Source organism: Aulonocara sp. 'chitande type north' Nkhata Bay, linkage group LG18, assembly GCF_057382095.1.
Source record: "Aulonocara sp. 'chitande type north' Nkhata Bay isolate Kocher_YH1m ecotype deep benthic linkage group LG18, A_spYH_male_GT1.1, whole genome shotgun sequence".
Classification (NCBI taxonomy): domain Eukaryota; kingdom Metazoa; phylum Chordata; class Actinopteri; order Cichliformes; family Cichlidae; genus Aulonocara; species Aulonocara sp. 'chitande type north' Nkhata Bay.
The window spans coordinates 1,939,503-1,958,436 of record NC_141361.1 but is presented as its reverse complement, the minus strand read 5'-3'; the positions used below and the strand labels follow the sequence as shown (position 1 = coordinate 1,958,436).

General features: G+C 48.7%; 1 protein-coding gene across 1 annotated transcript in view; it reads right to left on the bottom strand.

The window, feature by feature from the left end:
* Nucleotides 1-18,934, bottom strand: part of lamc1 (laminin, gamma 1) — a 47,998-nt gene that overhangs the window by 14,348 nt on the left and 14,716 nt on the right. The window contains exons 2-3 of the mRNA XM_086271649.1: nt 10,140-10,444; nt 2,730-2,860 (exon numbers count right to left, since the gene is read on the bottom strand). Coding sequence (XP_086127775.1) covers nt 2,730-2,860; nt 10,140-10,444 — 436 coding nt within the window. The remainder of the gene's footprint in view (nt 1-2,729; nt 2,861-10,139; nt 10,445-18,934) is intronic.

Below are 18,934 nucleotides of genomic sequence, written 5' to 3'. Positions count from 1 at the left end.
GGACCAGGTTGCTGCTAACGCTCACACACCGTCATTAAAGCTCAACTCTTTGTTCAGTTTACTGTCGTCATTGTTTTCGCTCCCGATGAGGTTTTTCCGCTCTCAGCTCCGAGCAAAGGTTTTCTCAAACCTCCCGAGGGAGCGCAGCCACCCGCCTCAGCAGGACGGGACTTGCTCAGCAGCCACCTTTGGCTATGGTCTCAGGTGTCTCTTGGCAGCGAGCTGTTGGAAAAACTGACAGTGGGAAGGAAGAGAGGCCTGGGTTCGTGCTTCGAGCTGTTAAAGCTGCACCGCCTCGGGCTTACAGCACTGAGTCAGTGTGCAGCGGGTTTAATACTGTAAACGTGCAGACTTCAGCATGCAGCCTGAGCCCTTCTGGAGCTCACGGCACAGAACGAAGGAGCGATAAAGCAGCGCACAGATAAACAGTCAGCGCGACTCACGAGCAGCGCTGAGGAATGTGTCGGAGATACACCGCCATCTAGTGACGCACAGAACCTCCGTGGGACAACACGTCCTTTATTCTCCTGCGGTGAGTGCGAAGGCTTCAGTGAGATGTCCCCACAATCACTCCTCAAGAGCAGAAGGAGGCAGTCTGTGGCCGTTAGCGGGACAGAGCCACACACTTTTGTGCAAAAGTTTCGAGTCCTTTCTTTATGTGCTGCTTCAAAGGAGCCAGACTTTACTGAGGTGCTCTCGAGTTCGGGATTTCTGAAGCTCTATCAAAGTTTTTCTTTGGACCACCGAGCAAAGAACCAGTTTTAAGCTCTTTGTTTCCATCGGCCCGTCGCAAAAACATCGTCTGCTCCCATTTCTTTAGTTCAAATGAAAAATGTTAGGGATAACAGTTTGACAACCAAGTATTTTTACACCAACGAGGTGATTCTCAGAGCTGAAAGCCTGGCTCACCTCGGCGCAGAGAAAGGACACCTGTACGCATCACTCCGCGAGGCTCCTGCCTACGATAGCCGTAATGCTCCGATTGATTGTAAGTGCGCCGTATTTTCCAAGAAACACGGTAATAACGACGGCCCGCTCGCATGCGCTACCAAAAATAGTGCTTTGTTGTGTATCTGAGGGACGAAAGCCAAACCAGTTCCACACCACTGAAGCTGCAGCATTTTTACAAACCAGTTCTGGTTCAATCGTGGCTCAAGAGTTGGGAGTTCGCCTTGTAATCGGAAGGTTGCCGGTTCGAGCCCCGGCTCCGACAGTCTCGGTCGTTGTGTCCTTGGGCGAGACACTTCACCCGTAGCCTGCTGGTGGTGGTCAGAGGGCCCGGTGACGCCAGTGTCCGGCAGCCTCGCCTCTGTCAGTGCGCCCCAGGGTGGCTGTGGCTACAGTGTAGCTGCCGTTTCATTTCATTCATCCGTTTCATTCAACGATCTGCTTTCGCCCTTCTCATTCTCCGTCACCGCCATGTGCGTATGAAAACACTGCACATGCGTGTTTTACCCATATTCTATCGCCATATTTCATTTTCTTATCGTTGCCCAACATTATACCAGTATCACCGTGAACGGTTTGATATGGCCCAGCCCCAGCATGCACACTATAGAAGACCTGGACTGATCAGTGGAACCGTTCTGATGGGAAATCTGATAAATCTAGATTTGGTTCAGGGAGGAGGTCGGGACAGAGGTCCTTCTGTGCAACAAGGTGGAGGCTCCATCGTGGTTGGAGCAGATTTCAGCTGGTGGGATCAGCCTGACGGAGAAGAGCTCCGAACGATACGTAAAGAAAGCAGAGCTCACGCTGTGCTGAAGGAGGTCACACCAAAGATTCACTCACGAGCCCGTTAAACTCCGTTTTTGGATTAAAAGCTGTATTTTCACGTTTGCACACAATTCAATAAATCGCTGCGCCCGCTTCACAGCAAACTATAAAGATCATCGTCTCCGTGGCTGTGTCCTGGGTTTACACAGGATCAGAAACCTTCCTGGTTACACATAATTCACAAGACCTCAAAAACAGAAAGATTGTTGGAGGTTCAGTCGAACCCGAGCAGGCACGGAGGGAGAAGCATGAAAGAAATCCTGAACATCACACATGTTAAGCTGGATTTAAACCCTTTGCTCCCTCCCGGCCAAAACGTGAGCAAACGGGAAAAACTCCAGGTGATCTTCTGTCCAATGAGCAGCGAGCTGCTGCTTTCAGAAAGTCTCTACCTGCTTCAAGCTGCTGCACGAGTTCAAGGAGTTCAAAGGAGCGTTCATGAGCTGTGTGTTTGCATGAATGAGTCACTGGCAGAATTGCACAATGAAAAGTGTTGATATAATAAAGTGCAGATAAATCTGCCCACAGAGCTGCCAGCTGAGCACGCTCAGGTAGATCCAGGTGAAGGTGCAGAAGGAAAATCTCCTCCTGGGACAAGTAAAGGTTAAATCCTCCAGGTGCTCGGCTCGGGAATCGCCCCTTTTCTTCCATCCGTCACGGCTGTCGGACCGCCTCATTCCGGTTTCCCTATAATCTGGCCCTGCCGGCTAGGAATTTCAGGAATGCTGGCGGTGTAAGGGAAATGTGCTCCACATTCAAACAGATTATGGCTGCAGAGTCGTGCTCCGTGCAACACTCGAGTAATGCCTGTCGAAAACGAATTCTAGTGTGGATCCTGCGCCGGTCACAAGGAAGCGGACCACACAGTGACACGGCGGGACCTGACCGCAGAGCAGAGCTCCGCCGGAGGACTCGACTGAAAAACAGGACCTGCAGTGAATCTGAGGCTTTACCTTCCTCCCACCGCGAAGTCAGAGATGGCGTAGTAGTAGGACTTGAGGACCTTGGGGTCATTGAAGACCTCGTCTCCGAATGTGTTGAGCCGGTTCAGGGTCACTCTGATGTCGGTGGCCGTCACCCAGTCCTGCAACAGACACAACATGGATGCTGCGTTAGACACACGAGGGCAAACAGAGGAGCATCACCTGCCAACGGAGCATGCTCATACACCTGACCATGCTCTGATGTCCTGATTGGCTGGAAATAATTTATGTCTTTATGATCCAACTACTAAAGAAATATTTAAAACGATTTGGTTTTTCTCCCGTTTATCCAAACAGCTGGAACGATGTCACTGCTGGATGAGCCTCAGCATGTTTGTGCCGATTCTGCCCCAAGAGTGATTTAAGATCACACTGAAGAGAGCATGACTACCTCACCCAGTAATCTGATTACTTTAATTAAACTCAAAGCAAACGCAGGCGTGTGAAACATCCTGGTTTTTGTACTCTGCAAACAGAGAAGTGGTTTCAGTTCCAGCTGTGGGAAAAACAGTGACGCAGACACCAGCAGGCCCTCACACTGTGACATTTCCACAGAAATGAATTTATTTTCTTGGCCTTACGATACAAGATCCAGATGGAGGGAATTACTCAGGACACCTGTTGTGTTTCAGAGGATAAAGAAAGTTACTCAACCTCCCGCCTCGTGGGAAAGCCAGCGATAGCTCCGTTCAGCAGGAAGCTCGTCAGGCCCGAAGCTTCGGAGAAGCTGAAGACGAAGCGGCGGCTCGAGGGGAAAGTAGAGCTGAATATAAGCGAGCTGGCCCGCTGTCAGACCTGCTCCATGTTTGTCCGCCCACTCAGAAAAACTGTGACTTCGCGCATGCCTGTTAAATCCTCGGACAAGTGCTGGGAATGTGGAACAGCCTGCGACTCACAGGCTCGGAAACAGGAAGTTTACCTGTCCTGAGGTAATCCTGTGAAGACCCTCACAGGAAACAAGCAGAGCATAAAACCTTGAAAGCACCGAGCACGACGGTTAAATGTTGATGTAACCGTGTCACACATGTAGCCTGGTAACACAGCCGACCGGCACTGAAACAACTTCCTGGGTTCATTCCCAACATGAGCAACACAAATAATCTGCTCTGAACACGACAGCCGGTTCCTGAAACATGAAGCTGTGCTTTCTTGTTATAGAGGCTACTCCATGACCAGGAGCTCCACAGACTCAGCGTGCCGGCCTCCACCACTCTTGGTTTTTAGAGCCAGATTTCTCCTTCACTGGCTGCCTGTTAAATCCAGAAATCCTGCTCCTCATCTACAAGGTCTTAAATAATCAGGCCGCTCTTCTGTGGACCAGGTGACCCTGAATCCTCCCTTAGTTATGCTGCAATAGACGTAGGCTGCTGGAGGATTCCCATGATGCACTGGGTGTTTCTTCTTCACTCACTATGTGTTAACAGACCTCTCTGCATTGAATCATATCTGTTATTAACCTCTGTCTCTCTTCCACAGCATGTCTTTATCCTGTCTTCCTTCTCTCACCCCAACCAATCACAGCAGATGGCCCCGCCCCTCCCTGAGCCTGGTTCTGTTGGAGGTTTCTTCCTGTTAAAAGGGAGTTTTTCCTTCCCACTGTCACCAAAATCCTGCTCACAGGGGGTCATATGATTCATATCATATCATTTTCTCTGTATGTATTATTGTAGGGTCGACCTTATAATATAAAGCACATTGAGGACGGTTGTTGTGATTTTGCACTGTATAAATAAAACTGAATCTAAATAAATTGAATAGAGGCCACGCCCCTAATGCAAACTAATCTAGGCGAGTTATAAAGGAATGCTGGAGCCTCCAGTGGACGCTACAGGAACTGCAGGTTTCTCACTTCCATGATGGCGTCCTGAGACCAAAGGCTGCTCTTTGAGGAAATGCTGGCCAATGAAGTCACAGCTATACTGCGTTTCCTCCTTTCAAACCCTCCACATGTGCATTACTAAGTTGGTCCCACAGTCCACCTTTATCCAGACACAAAACTTCTAAGATGCTCAGAGAAAGACGGCATTTATGCAGAATTAGCTGCCACGTAACTCTGTTACACTCTGATGTGATCGGTGGAGCGATATCAGCCGATTAGGAAGCTGTAAACTCATTTAAACGCTGATAAAACAACCAGTTCATTTTTTTATTGGTAATATTTTCAGTGTAACCTTTGACTATGTTTCAGTTCAGGCAGTCTGCCCCATCACATGACCCATCCCAGTTTGGAAAAGCGATCAGCCGAAGCCTTCTGGAAAAGCATTTTCACGGCTCGTCATTTCCTCCCTTGCTTCCTTCGAGCCTCGTACTTCCTCTCCGTGTAAATGAACAGATTTAGCTCTGCAGCTCAGCTCTAAACTTCCTTATTTGTCCCGCTGGCATCGAGCTATTTATACCAAAGCCAGGATCTTTTTGGAGGCGGCGGCCTGCCGGAGGCGTCAGACGGCTGTTTGTCGCTCTGTGACATTCCTGCTGTCTGTCATCTCTGAGCGGGAAATAACCAGCAGCTGAGAGCGTCCACCTCAACGGGCAGACGATCAACCATCACGCCGTTAAATACAGCCGAGAGCTGCTGGCACAAGTGTTTACAGGCCCGACTTTTCACCTCTAACTGTTTCTGAGTGAGCCGCAGAGAAATGCAACATCCCTGATTCACCCCTGCTGGACCATCCTCACCGAGGACTGTGGCCTTAGACATCCACAGGATCTTTATTACATTTAGATCGATCGTTTTATTCTTTCCTGTCAGACTCACGTCTGCAGCTGCTGAACTATAAACCATCTGCTGACCAACGACACCACATTTACTCCACTTTGTGCTTCCACGACAAAAATCAGCCTTAAATGTCGCGACCGTTACATGAAAGTTAGCTAACATGTTAAAGTGGCTGATGGAGATGTCACGCTCCGGGTTTCTTTTCCTACGGTGGCCCCGAGGCGGGAAACCCCTTCAAAAAACAGAAAACACAACATTTTGGAAAAGATAACGAGACATGGCAGATGCAGGAAAAGGACAGGAACAGTTTTTTATTTTTGAAATGAAGTGAACCAGACTTCCTGTTAGCTTGCTGATGTCATTTCCTGTCTGAGCTGTGTCCTTCGTTTCAAACAGACTGAGCTCAAAGGGTCTGAGCGCTCTGCTCGTTTACGGCATCGTGTTGGAATCGACGTCTTTGGGTTTTTAACCGATGTTTGGCTGAAACGAGCCAGCAGAGGGCGCCACCTCCAGTTACAGGCGCAGTGACAGTCTGTTCCCACGCTTTTAGGTGTGCGCTACAACCGGAGCTACAACCGTTAATGTTGCGTAACGTGGCCCCAGCAGGCTCACTGTTCCTGAGTTACACATTCTGGAAACACCCGGGAAGACACAGGTACATCTGCAGCTAGGGCTGCTCGATTATGGCAAAAATGATAATCACGATTATTTTCACTGAAATTGAGATCTCGATTATTTGACGATATTTATTTAACCCTTAAGACCTACCATAGAACCAAGTCTGCCAGAGCTTATATTATTTTTTTACATGTTGTAGTGCCATTTGTGGGAGCATTTCAAGTTGCTATACAACTGTTACAGCCCATATTTTAATAATATGTATGCATTAAGTCCATAGTAACTACATTAATTGCAAAAAAGTGCAATAAACTACAAAAAAATTGAAAGTCGTTTTTGTTGTTTTTACATATATTTCTACTTGGAGAAATTTAAGAGGTTTATCCCTCAAAACTTTAAATACAAAAAAGTTGCAAAAAATAGTTTACAACAACAGGAAATTTATTTTGAGTGTCTTCATAGTTTTATTTTGGAGATACACCAATTTTTATATACTGCAGGAAAAACAAAAAACAATCCTATGATGCAAATTTGCAAAGAAAACAGCAGGTGCATCAAAATAAACTATTTCCAGCAGTGCAATTCGAGTTCTAAGCATCCCAGAAACTATTCAGAAAAGTATAGAGTCAAACATGACTTATAAAAACACCAGTATAGGCTTTTAAGGCCTACAAGTAAAAAACTACATTTCCCGCGAAAATGACGTCGCTTCCGGTTTCGAGCAGGAAATGGCGGACATGCGATAGTTCGCGCTGACGTCTGTTTCAATGTGGGAAGTGTTACGAACAGCTGATGGATCGGCAAAGCGTGTTTCTGAAATATTATGTTTTTGTTCCTGCAAGCGCTTTTTATGCAGTTTTTGCAAAGCTTTATGTGGAAGGAAACCGTGACCGAGGACAAGCTGATGGCATCAGATGTAAGTACAACTCCTCCGGTTTCATATGCAAAACAAATTATTGAGCTAGCTTACACGGTTCAGGTTCTACAGGGATTTAAAAATAGTTACGCAAAACGTAGCGTGCTGCTCTGACCGGCTTTAAAGGGTTAACAATGACTTTAAAAAATAATATAACATAGTGTGCAACACCACTGAAGTTTTTTTTTACCTCTCTTTTCAACCAACAGCAGTCACTCTCCTCTCCAAATAACTTCTGCTTAGCTTTCCGAGCTTCCCTCGGGTCCTCTTAATCAGCGGTCTCCAACCTTTTTTGCGCCACGGACCGGTTTATGCCCGACAATATTTTCACGGACCGGCCTTTAAGGTGTCGCGGATAAATGAGGGAGGGGCTAATAATCGGCTCCGTCATTTTTAATGATCGTTGAAAGCCCAGATCGTAATCGTGATTAAAATTCGATTAATTGAGCAGCCCTATCTGCAGCTGACGTCGGTCGGCTAACGGAGACGAGTCGGATCTTTCGTCCCGGACGCTCACAGCGCATCTGGACAAAATCCCAGCAGCACTTTCAGGACATCTCTGGGAATTTCCCCCTCTTGGGCTCGAGGAAGAACGGATTAAGATTTCAATCCGTGGAGCAGTTTTAATGTGGAAGACTTGACACGCTGCAGACTAAACAGCTGAAGCTGGACGTTTATTCCACCTCTAAAATAATCACTGGCTGCGTCTCTGCTCGCTCTCGTTCGCCTCCTGACAGGCTGTTTGTTTCCAGGCTGAATGTTTGTGATGCCCGGAGGACTTCCTAAAACCAAGCAGCATTCTTCCTTCAAGAAAACACATCCCGGGCGAGGCCTCCACACTGGCACGGAGCTGCAGTTGATTGATGGCAAACAAATGTTCGCTACAGTTTAGACAGCGGCGATTTGGAGACGAGGCTGCTCCGGCTTCCTGGATGGGACAGCGTGAGGATCTGCAGCTGCTGGACGGGCCGGATGCGTTTATGCCGCATGAATGTCGGAGATAGGAGAAGAACCGGCCTTTAAAACGGTCAGCAGATAACCGGACCAGCTGCACTTTTTAACAAGCCTTCATCTGAGCCAATCGACACCTGAACCTCCGTCGGGGTTTAGTTATCTGAGGTTAAGGCGGAGAGCGCAACAGCAGATTTGTATTTTGAGTTCCTCGGATCATATACTTCCTGAGTTAATCACCAGCACACAGGTCACGTCAGGTCATGGCTGGTGGTTTATCATCAGCTGACTCTTCTCAACGTTTAGTCTTTGTTTTAATATCGTCTTTAAAATCAAGCCAAACTTAAATAAATCAAATGTTCTAAAATAAGAAAAGACTGAAAAATAACACGAAAGCGTTTCAGAGTTCGTGGGCTTCGGCTTTTTAAGGACCGACCTTACTGAAAACTGACGACGGTTCAGAAACAACGAGCTGCGTCAGATCCTGACTGAAACTATGATCCGTCCTTAAAAAGGATCTCCATGCATGAAGATCTGATCTCCAGCATGTCCCGGAGACCTGCAGCAGCTATGAGGAACACCGTCTGCAGACAGTGCACGAATAAATTCATCTGATAAAAACCGAACCAGCAAAGTAGACGAAACGCTGATGGACGGGCAGCTCCGTCCATCCATCAGGACCTTCTGTCACTCGCTGTTTTCAGAATAAATACTTACACACAGCCTCCTTTCAGGACCGTCCTGATTAAAACACATCAGCTCTAAATGAATAATGTGAGTCACTGATGCCACAAACTCTCCCGCAGAGTCTGACAGAGGAACATTCATCATGAGAGTCTCTCCCACTGCATCATTCGTGTTTCTTCACCTCCAGTGTGATGACTGTGGGAAACTCAGTGTTCCTCTTGTTACTGATAAAACCTATAAACTGTATTTAGTGCACTGTGTGTGTGTGTGTGTGTGTGTGTGTGTGTGTGTGTGTGTGTGTGTGTGTGCGTCTGTGTCTGTGTGTGTGTGTGTGAGAGAGTGTGTGAGAGTGTGTGTGTGTGTGTGTGTGTGTGTGAGAGTGTGTGTGTGTGTGTGTGTGTGTGTGAGAGTGTGTGTGTGTGTGTGTGTGTGTGTGTGTGTGTGTGTGTGTGTGTGTGTCTCTGTGTGTCTCTGTGTGTGTCTCTGTGTGTGTGTCTCTGTGTGTCTCTGTGTGTGTGTGTGTGTGTCTCTGTGTGTGTGTGTGTGTGTCTCTGTGTGTGTGTGTGTGTGTGTGTGTGTGTGTGTGTGTCTCTGTGTGTCTCTGTGTGTGTGTGTGTGTGTGTGTGTCTGTGTGTGTGTGTCTGTGTGTGTGTGTCTCTGTGTGTGTGTGTGTCAGAGTGACCTTACAAAACAAAAACTGAGGCGAGAGGAATGAACACAGACTCTGCTTCCTGCTCATGAAGCAATCACAAACACGCTGACGGGCGACAGGAAGAGGAGGGGACAACGAGGAGCGCGCTCCAGCTGCCGGGCGCTCGGGCCAAACCGAGCTGGGAAATCCGGGGGCGTCGCCTGGAAGCGGGTCGCAGCGCAGGCGGTGCTGCTCAAGAACTTCTGTCTGCAGAACGAGGGAACACTCGCTTACAAAAGCATTGCAGATGCTGATGTCTGAAACTTTCCCTTCATTCTGGGAATATTTCATCAGTTTCAGGCTCCAAGGGAACAAATCGAATATTCAAAAGACAAAGAATCTTTGATGGTTACGGAGAGTTTGTTTAGGGGAAAGCAGCGATCTGGTTCATGTGAGCTTTTCCGACTGTGTGAACGACTCCCACCGAACTCCGATTTCACGGAGCTGCTGCTCTTTATCAAACGAAACCTCCCTGTGCCCAGATGTGCGGCGTAACCTCCGGCTTCTCGTTCTGTGAGGGGAGGAGTCACGATGTCTCAGGTGGCGTCACACGCATGCCTTCATCCGTAGTTACTGAGGCTCAAACGGTGTCCTTATTTTATTTCTAAATAAGAACTTTATGAAGAACAGAAGACACGTTTAAAAGGATTAAAGGTCAAATTTGTGCCTCAACATGATTCTCGTCACATTTCTGTTTTCAGATTTTCTAACATCACTTTTCTGTGGAGCTGATGTTGTTTCTGCTCTCAGAGCCTTTAAAAGTGATTCATGAGGTAAAATCAGAAGTAAAAACACGCTCACCTGGAGGACGGGGCTGTTGTCGAAGTTGTAGGCGCTGGGCCGTCCCTCCAGCGTGGAGAAGGCCACGTTTCCTCCCGTGAGCGGCGAGATGTCGCTGAACTCGTCGGTGCAGAGCGCCTGCTGCTCGTCCTGGCCGGTGCGGATGAAGCCGCGGTTCGCTTTCTGGTAGGTCTTCTCGCAGGAGCTGCTGTAGTACTGGTACGGCACCCAGGGGCTGCCCTCGCTGGTCCGCTTGTAGATGGCGAAGCTCTCCGGCCGGCTGGTGTGGAACTTGAGGCGGACGTAGGTGATGTCGAAGGCCTTACCTGCAGAGAGAGGGAGGAGCGTTAGGTTAGGTTTAGTTTGTGTAACAGATGGAAGGAGACTAAAAACCTGCAGACCGAAAGAAGCTGAGAGTCGGACGAGCTGCAGGATCAAAAATACTGATGTTCCAGGGCGGAGGTTAAACCATGCACAGCACAGCTGGATGCAGCTGTACCTCCGCCCTGACTGTAACCTGAGGATCTCTGCGGAGCATCGTGTCTCTGCAGGACTGTTTCCTGACGCCCGCTCGGGCGCTGTCGGGGCGATGATCTCGGGCGATTTGGGAAATGCTGAGCAGGAATGTGAAGTGCAGTTCTTCCTCTGACTGCGACACTCGGGGCTGCGGACGGTCTCCGCATATTTGGCGAGTCTGAGCAGGTCGGCCTGAGCGCTCCAGCAGCCGTCAGTCAGCGAGCAAAGGGAGGCCGCCGCGTTTGAGCCGGGCGGCGGGGGGTACGGCTGTTTGCTCAGCCAAAGAATCTGCTCTGTAAACAGTGCGCTGACAGGGCCCCGGTCTGGAGGGGCCCCTCTGTGTCAACGGCAAATAAAGGTGAAGCTGCTGATAGGACTGAAGCGCACAAAGAGCTGCAGTTTATTACAGGAAACAATGAAGCAACAGCAAACACGCCGCCGGCGTCCTCCCCGTGTGTGCGTGACGCTCTGAGGACCACACCGAGTTTATGAGCCCATTTACTGCTCACAATCAAAGCCTCGGTGGATGCGACGTCACCGCTGAGGTTTCATTTTCTGAATTACCGGCCGCTCCGTTCACACAGCGCTGCAAACACAGGCGGCCAATCAGAGGTCAGGCTGAAGGTTTTAAATTTCACGCAGCGGTTTAACAAACAGCACCGACCCTGGAGCGCTGGATCAGGGACGCATCAGCACATCTCATGAAGACCAAACTGCTACTGTGCTGCTTTCATCTTCACAAACATGCTCGCTTCGTCTTTTCACCGCAAACCAAACTCGGCGTGAAACAAACAGAAGCAGATGTTTTTATTTCCTGATGTGACAGACGATTGAAACCAGCCGCCGTGAACCTGCTCTCCACAGCAGATCCAGGACCAACCGTCACGCAGAGCCGCCGAGTTATAATCAGGGGCCACAACACTGTAGACTGTCAAAATAAAAGCATGGACACTGGCCATTGGTAAGTCAAACATGGGTGGAGGTGTTTTCTTAGAAGAATGAAAACCAGACATGAAGAAAATGTTCAGAACGGATTAAATGTGTGTCACTGCGTTCCCAAAGTGTCGGCCTTGTGAGGCTGTTTACAGTAATCGAGTTTGAAATATCCTTCAAACATTCATGATTACATATTTACAGAGTCATAAAACAAAAGCTGTTCCCATCACAGGTGGGAAACGGCTCAAACGCAGAGATGGAGCAACAAGATCAAACAAAAGGAAGACGCTGAGGTGACGTTTGTGAGGGGAGCAGAACGGGCCTCGGGTGGACGGAGGTCTGAACACCAACCGTGCTGCTTTTATGTAGCCTCCCCAGAACGTCCCCTCACAGGCCGGTGTGCTCGCAGAGATCACAGCATGAAAAGGAAGCGCTCCGTCATGGTTTCCCACACATTCCTCCACAGCCGGTTCAGTTCCTGGAACAAACTGGGCTGAGTGAAGTTCACCAGTTTCAGAATAAAAGGCCGTTTCATTCAGATCTGACGGCGAACACGTGGGACCTGCAAATGTCCCGTGGAGCCTCGCCGGCCTCGGATCAAAGGTTTATGAAGAGGCGTCAGAGGAGACGAACGCCACTGACAGGAACACAAACCAGTCGGTGACGTCTCTTCAGAAACCGCACAGAAACACGCCTCCGCATCCTCACGGACGGGACAAAAGCGTCTGTTGTCGCAGCAATCGGGAGGCAAACAAAGTCCAGGTGGCTGCTGGGACAGGAGGCCGGAGGGGCCCGCAGGAAGTGACGCTGCAGACAGACGACAAAGTGCCATCCTGAGAACACAAAGAGGAAGCCACACAGACTGGAAAAACAAACCGAGGATGAACCGAGCTCCTGCTGACGAGGAGCCATCTTCATGCTGCCACCATCTTTCATCTGTTTCCCAGCATGCACAGAGGAAAGTTGATGAAACTTAAAACTCTGGAAGACGTGGCTCTATGAGAGCAGGTGGAGCCTTCCAGCAGAATAAACCCTCATAAATCTGAGATGATTCAGGTTTTATGGAGATGAATTACAGGGAGTTAACAAGAGCTATAGAGGTGAAGGGTTAACAGCCTCGCCTGCAGCTGGACGACGTGTCCGTTTCACATATTTGACATTTGTTTCATTCTCGTCTTTTTACCTAAATCACAGAACAGGTCAGCCATCCTTAAAATGACTACGAGCGCTTAGCTACAGCGACTGAGCACGCTGGTGGAGCGAAGCAAACATACCCCTCACCCAGGAGAGCCGGGTGCACCAAAGCTCCTTCACCCCAGGGATCGCTTTATTGTCAGAGTTTAAAAAAGTATTTTAATTAAAAGAAAAATAAACATACATCAAGTAAATCAGATTATTGTCCTCTGCACAGTCACAGGCCTCCAGACGCTGGATGTAAGCTGCAGGCTGTGACGTCACACACTGGTTTAAGTCTTCTCGGTCTGTTACCACAGTAACCTCACAGCAGGTCACATGGTGTCATTAAAAAGGCCCCAAAAACCTCCAACAGCTCCAGTTAGCTGCAGTGAAGCTAGCAGACAGCTAGCCGCCTGTGTCGCCATCCACCTGTCGGTCAAAGAGGCCACGCCCCTAACGATGTATCCGGTTGTTCAGTCTGACGTCACTAGCCGTGTCTGGACCTAAACTCCGCTGCAGGTCCATATATCAAACGATCACTCAGCATTACTGAGAGTTGAAAAACTGTCTAAAGTCTTTCATCTTTAATAAAATGATCAGCGTTCTGCTCTACCAGGTGTAACAATTGAGTTTAACATCCAGGCATCCATGAAAACGGAATTTATGACATTTAACGGAGTTAGAAGTTAGCAGGAACTTAGCTCGCTAGCTTCTATCTAAATACAATATAGCATGTCCTGACTGCGGGGTTTTGGAAACAAATTCAAACGTACAGCTCTGCTATCACTTCCAGCATAAATGAAGACAGAAAACTAAACAGCAGTGATGTTTGTAGGGTTACTGAAGTTTGGCTAGCTGGTATATAATGATGTGCTACGTGACCGCTAGCGACACAGCTATGTTAGCATAATATAAACAAGCTAACTTTTTTTCCACTCGATAAAAGTTAGCGTGAGTGTTCTCGGTGGTCAGGAACAAATGTAATCGCATGGCAGGATGCTGTAAAAGGACCAAACTTCAGCCAGGAGAACAACTGAGATAATCCATCCACAATACGAGGTTAGTCATTCATATACTGCTGCATGGACTGGGCTGTAGTTACATCCTAAGGTTTTAAAAACTGAGCTTAAATAAATGATTAGCGGTAATAAAAGCCGAGGGAGGTCAGCAGTGATCACTGACTGTTTTAGGAGCTTTTTGAGATTAAATAGAAGAAAATACAAAACATTAAACATGTTAACAACACAAAAGCCATATTAAACGCAGACTGCTTTAGACCCGGAAGTAGGATTCGTCGTGTCATCACTGAACAACCAGATAGCAACTACAACCAGAGCTGCAAACACGTTAACATGGGAGTTCATGGGGACTGACTCACCGGAGCCCCGGTGGACATTAGTGGAACTGCAGTTTCTGACTCGCACAGATTAAAGTGAACGTTTTTCCTCGATTTGAAAATGTGAGATTTGGTTTTTGTACAGCTTTATTTTTCTGATTTATTTCTCATCAGCAAAGCCAAGTATTCTATTATCTAACACGGTGACCTGGAATAAACCAGTTGAGATCATTTTTTACACGTTAAGCCTCCTAAAAGTGTAAGAAGTGAGTAAAAGAGGAGCTTTTGTCCTCTCATATTGTAAACAGGAAACGGCGCTTTAATAAAGGCCGGATTAAAAAACAGTGAACTCAACCTTTAAGCCAAATTCACTATAGAAGCTTTTTGTCTGCCCCTCCTTGGAGCCTCTGAGGATTTAAGCTGCCGTTAAGACGCTCCTGCAGCAAAGCCGCCGCTGAGAAACAAACGCAGACATCGTCAATTAGCTGGTTTTGCTTTAAGCGGCGCTAACCCGCCTTTTGTGGCACGCTGACCCTGCCAGAGTCTCCTCGGGGGGCCTCGGAGTCACGCCCGAACATGAAAAGAGCCTCCAGTCGTTCTGGAGAAGCAGCTTTTCTTTCCGAGGGACCGGTGGGGGTGACGGGGGTGACACGGCAGGAATGTGTTTCCGCTGGGCATAGTGACGCCGGACGGAGGGACGGACGGAGGAAGAAAGAGACCACAGAAACTCAAAGACGGAGAGGGGGCAGAGGGGGCTGCTGGGAGTTTTTCCTGCCCTGATATGGAAGACACGACGACTCAGTGAGCAGAAATGCAAACGAGCACGAGGGAGGACGAGCTCTGCTTAAGTGCCAGCGAGCAACGTAACGAGACCGACAGCTTCCGTAGCTGCATGTGACCTCTGACCTCTGGCCTGAATCTCCCAGTCTAAGCCTGGAGTCCAAGTTTGGATCAGAAGCAACAAACTTATCAGAACTTTAGCTGGAAAAACTCAAATGTACGGAGGCCCAGAGAGGCCACGATTACAGCAAACAGTCTCAAAGGAGTCGATATGAAGGCCGCTGCTGTGACTCACTGATCTGGTACTCTGTCTTACTTTGAGCTGCGTGATGATTCTTATTGCAGCCTCGCTCTCTGCAGCTCTGATCAACTGAGCATGTGCGCGTGTTCGGCTCCCCGCGGCACGTCTGCGTCACGCCACTCTGCAAGCGGAGGATCAGGTCGGCAACGGGATGGCAAAGAGGAATTTGTTTGGGAAATGCTTCCAAAAATATGAGAAGGGTGACGCAAACTGCCCGTAACCAGCGTCTGAATAAACCGGAGAGATGAATCAGCGCCGTCGCCATCTGAGCTTTTATTTTGGCAACTGTGGACACAGTCAGGTGCGTTTGGTCACAAACCTCAGATAGTCTCTTATAAAGGAGGCTTTATTTCAGAGGCAGATGTTCTTCGTCCACAGAGGACGGCGTTTAACGAGGAAGACGTCCTTCTGGAGGACAGATGAGGCAGGGGGAGGAAGCCGATGCAGTCGGCTCGCTCAGGCCAGACCTGAAAATCACGAGCTGTCCTTCAACGTGTTCGAGATGCAGCCGTTTCCTCTGACACACTCAAACCTGATGAACCCACATGGAAACAAGCAAAGACTGTAAAGAATCACGGACAAATAACCGGACGCAGGCCTCACTGCGAGCAGCCGTCACACGTCAGCCCGGCTGAAGAACAAAACCAGGATCAGGAGACGTTTTTTTCTCTCGTGGATTCCTGACATCGCTGCTCCGAACGTATCCGAGCCTCGGGGTCGGCCTGAGGGGTGGTGGGGGTGGGAGGGGCACGCCCCAGCACGCTGTGCGGCCCGGTGACATCATCGCATTTTTCTCAGAGCTGTGACATTTTCCTCACAGTAAAAAAATAAATTCTTGAAATGAATTCTGCTGTCACATTTCATAGCTGCTCTTCACTTTGAGAACATTCATTTCTGGCAGTTTGGCATTAAATCACGTTTTGAGAGAAACCAGCACACTGCACTTGGGTTGTTCAAGTACTCCGAGGTAACGAAATGACAGAAAAGGAAAAGGTGACAAATCTCAGAGCATCCGTGACTCTGATGAAGGCTAACAGCTTCACTGTGTCGCTCGCTTCCTGCCATTATAAACACATATTTCCTTAGAAGAAATGAAAATAAACGTGCAAACATGGCCGTTCGTAGCTTCTGTCAGGTCTTCAAACTCCGTGTTTTATAGTGTAAACTCCACGAAACTGGGGGCTGAGCTCCTTTAACACATTTCTTGGATGTTTGAGAGCTCTGGAAACTTCCCGGGCTCGTCCTGAGGGCTGGGAGGGGGGAGGGGGGTTACAGTTGTTGTGAAGGTGGGGGGGGGGGGGGGGGGGCACGCCTCAGCTCACAGCACGGTCCAATTAAATTTCCTCCCATGACATCACCGCATTCTTCTCCAGGGAAACGAACAATGGCCGCTTTGACTGTTGGACGTGTGGGCACCGCCGAGCTTCGAACTCACGCTGACGAGTCCGGGCAGCAGGTACCGCGCAGGAGAAAGGTCAAAGGTCGCACTGAGCGCGCTCTCTCTATTTACATCCACTCCAGTAATCCGATTATTGTCAGCTCAGGCGTGAACGCAGCGGGCTGAGGACCACTGCAGACTTTCAGTGTTTGGAAACAAACACGTGAAAATGTTTTGAATGCCGAATTCAGCCGAAGAGCCTAAAACATGAAGTCAGATCATCATGAGTGGGTTTAAACGCAGCTGCTCTCGCTGCGGGGGAAGCATCACCAAATCAGCTGATTTTAAAAGGGAGTTTGGATAAAGCTGCTATTCCAGGGCTGCAGGGTTGTAAAAAAGGATTTAAAGTGATGACAAACAAGATGAGGCAACAGGAAACAAAGAGGACCAAACTTTGTTACGAACCAGACGATTAATCAATGACCAAAATCAGCTGATCGATCGGCGATCGCTGCCGGAAACGTGCGAGTGTTTCAAGTGAAGCGTGTTTCACATTTACGTACAAACATGAACTTTGACCCAGTCTCTGACTGAACAATGGAACTAAACGAACTTTCATTAAAGACTAAACCCTGTCGAGAGCTGCGAGGATCCTCCACCAAGCGTGCTCGTCTCCCAGCAGGTGCCGGGGTCAGAGGTCAGCGGGCTGAAGCCGCTCACAGATAAAAAGCACCATCAAATTGGATTGGGCTTCTGTGAAAGGCTGCTGGGGATGACGCAGGAGGAGCAACGCGAGGAATGCAGCGGCGTTTAACCCTTTACGCCCCGCGGCGTTCCACGCTGCGTCCTCGTCTCCAAGGATACGTGACAGATATGAGAATCGGGTCACTGACTGCGGCCGCGACATGTGCAGTGCAGTTACACATTAATGTCCCGGTTAATCTCCAACCTGCTGCTACCTTAAAGGAACAAACCTCACACAGTTCCAGACTTCATTCACTAGTTGCTGAATTTATCTTTATTCGTAGATTCGTTTGCTTTGTGTGAGAAGCTGTGACCTCCTCCTGCCTCCGTGCACACGCTCATACGTCCAAGTAGAAACAGCCGACGCTTTAAAAGTTTCCTGAAAATGAAGAAGACTGAAGAATGCAGAACGCTGTACAGATGTGTGATAACGACCAGGTGTTATCTCTAAACATGCAGAGAGTCAGAGGGGAGCCGAAGACGAGTCCAAGCCGCTATCAGCTCCATCTGTTTGATAAACAACCGCTGGCTGAGCGAGCGCTCCGATTGGCTGTGAGGAGATTAAAGAGGCAGGCTGGATGTCGAGGTGAGAATGCAGAGGTGTGTGTGTGTGTGTGTGTGTGTGTGTGTGTGTGTGTGTGTGTGTGTGTGTGTGTGTGAGTGATAACGAGGCTGCAGGCGGAGCTGAACGCTCGTCAGCAGCTCCAACATAAACTGAGCCGAGCGTCTCCACCGCCGTGACATCAGCACAGGTCACGATGGTCACGAGCAGGCAGAGAAACTGTGACCTTCCTGTGGGAGTTTCACAGCTCGCTGATCATGTGACCGAGCAGTGAAATTAAAGCCGTTCTTTAAAATAAAAATGAAAGTTTCTGAGCACGAGCAGCACGGCGACGCTCACACGCTACCCCGACGTTCCATAGCGTGTGTTGGGGAAAGAGATGTTTCACTCTTCTTAACACGAGTAAGAGAATGACTGGAACATTTGTCTGTAACAGTGAGGCGCTGTGAAGCGCGGGGGCTTCTGATCCAATAATCAAACCCAGGAAAAGTTCCTCCTGCTCTCCTCTGAATCAGCCCATTGTGAAGAGAAACAGATTTTTATGAGCCTGCGAAGTAAATCAGGGTCATCCTGGACCTTTTATATTTTCAGGGCTGAAAAACACTGAAGCTGGAAACTGCAGTCACATCAGTTTTACACCCACACTCTCCTCATCGCTCAGCTTTGAGCTTCAGCCTGACACAGAGGAGCAGAGGCCTGGACGTTTCTGACTCTAATGGAGAACACATCAAGTGCATTGTGGGTAAACTGTGAAAGCTCGTGTCGGCGTAGACTTAGAGCAGATGAAAAGTGTCCTTTGAGCCTACATTTGGAAAGCAGGCTGACCTTCTAGCTGTGCGTCCTTCTGTGAGACGCAGCTGCAGAACGACACGAACAAAGTCTGCAAAGGTCAGGATGGAAGGACGGACTCCTGTGTGTGTGTGCACCTGTTTATACATCTTTGTGGGGACCAAACGTCACTTGTGAGGACAAAAGAGACAGACTGTGGTTTAGTGTTACAGTTACCCTAAACACAACCACCTCCTAAGGGTTAGGCTGGGCGGCTGGGAGAAGCATGGATGGATGTCCTCACTAAGGTATCAAAACG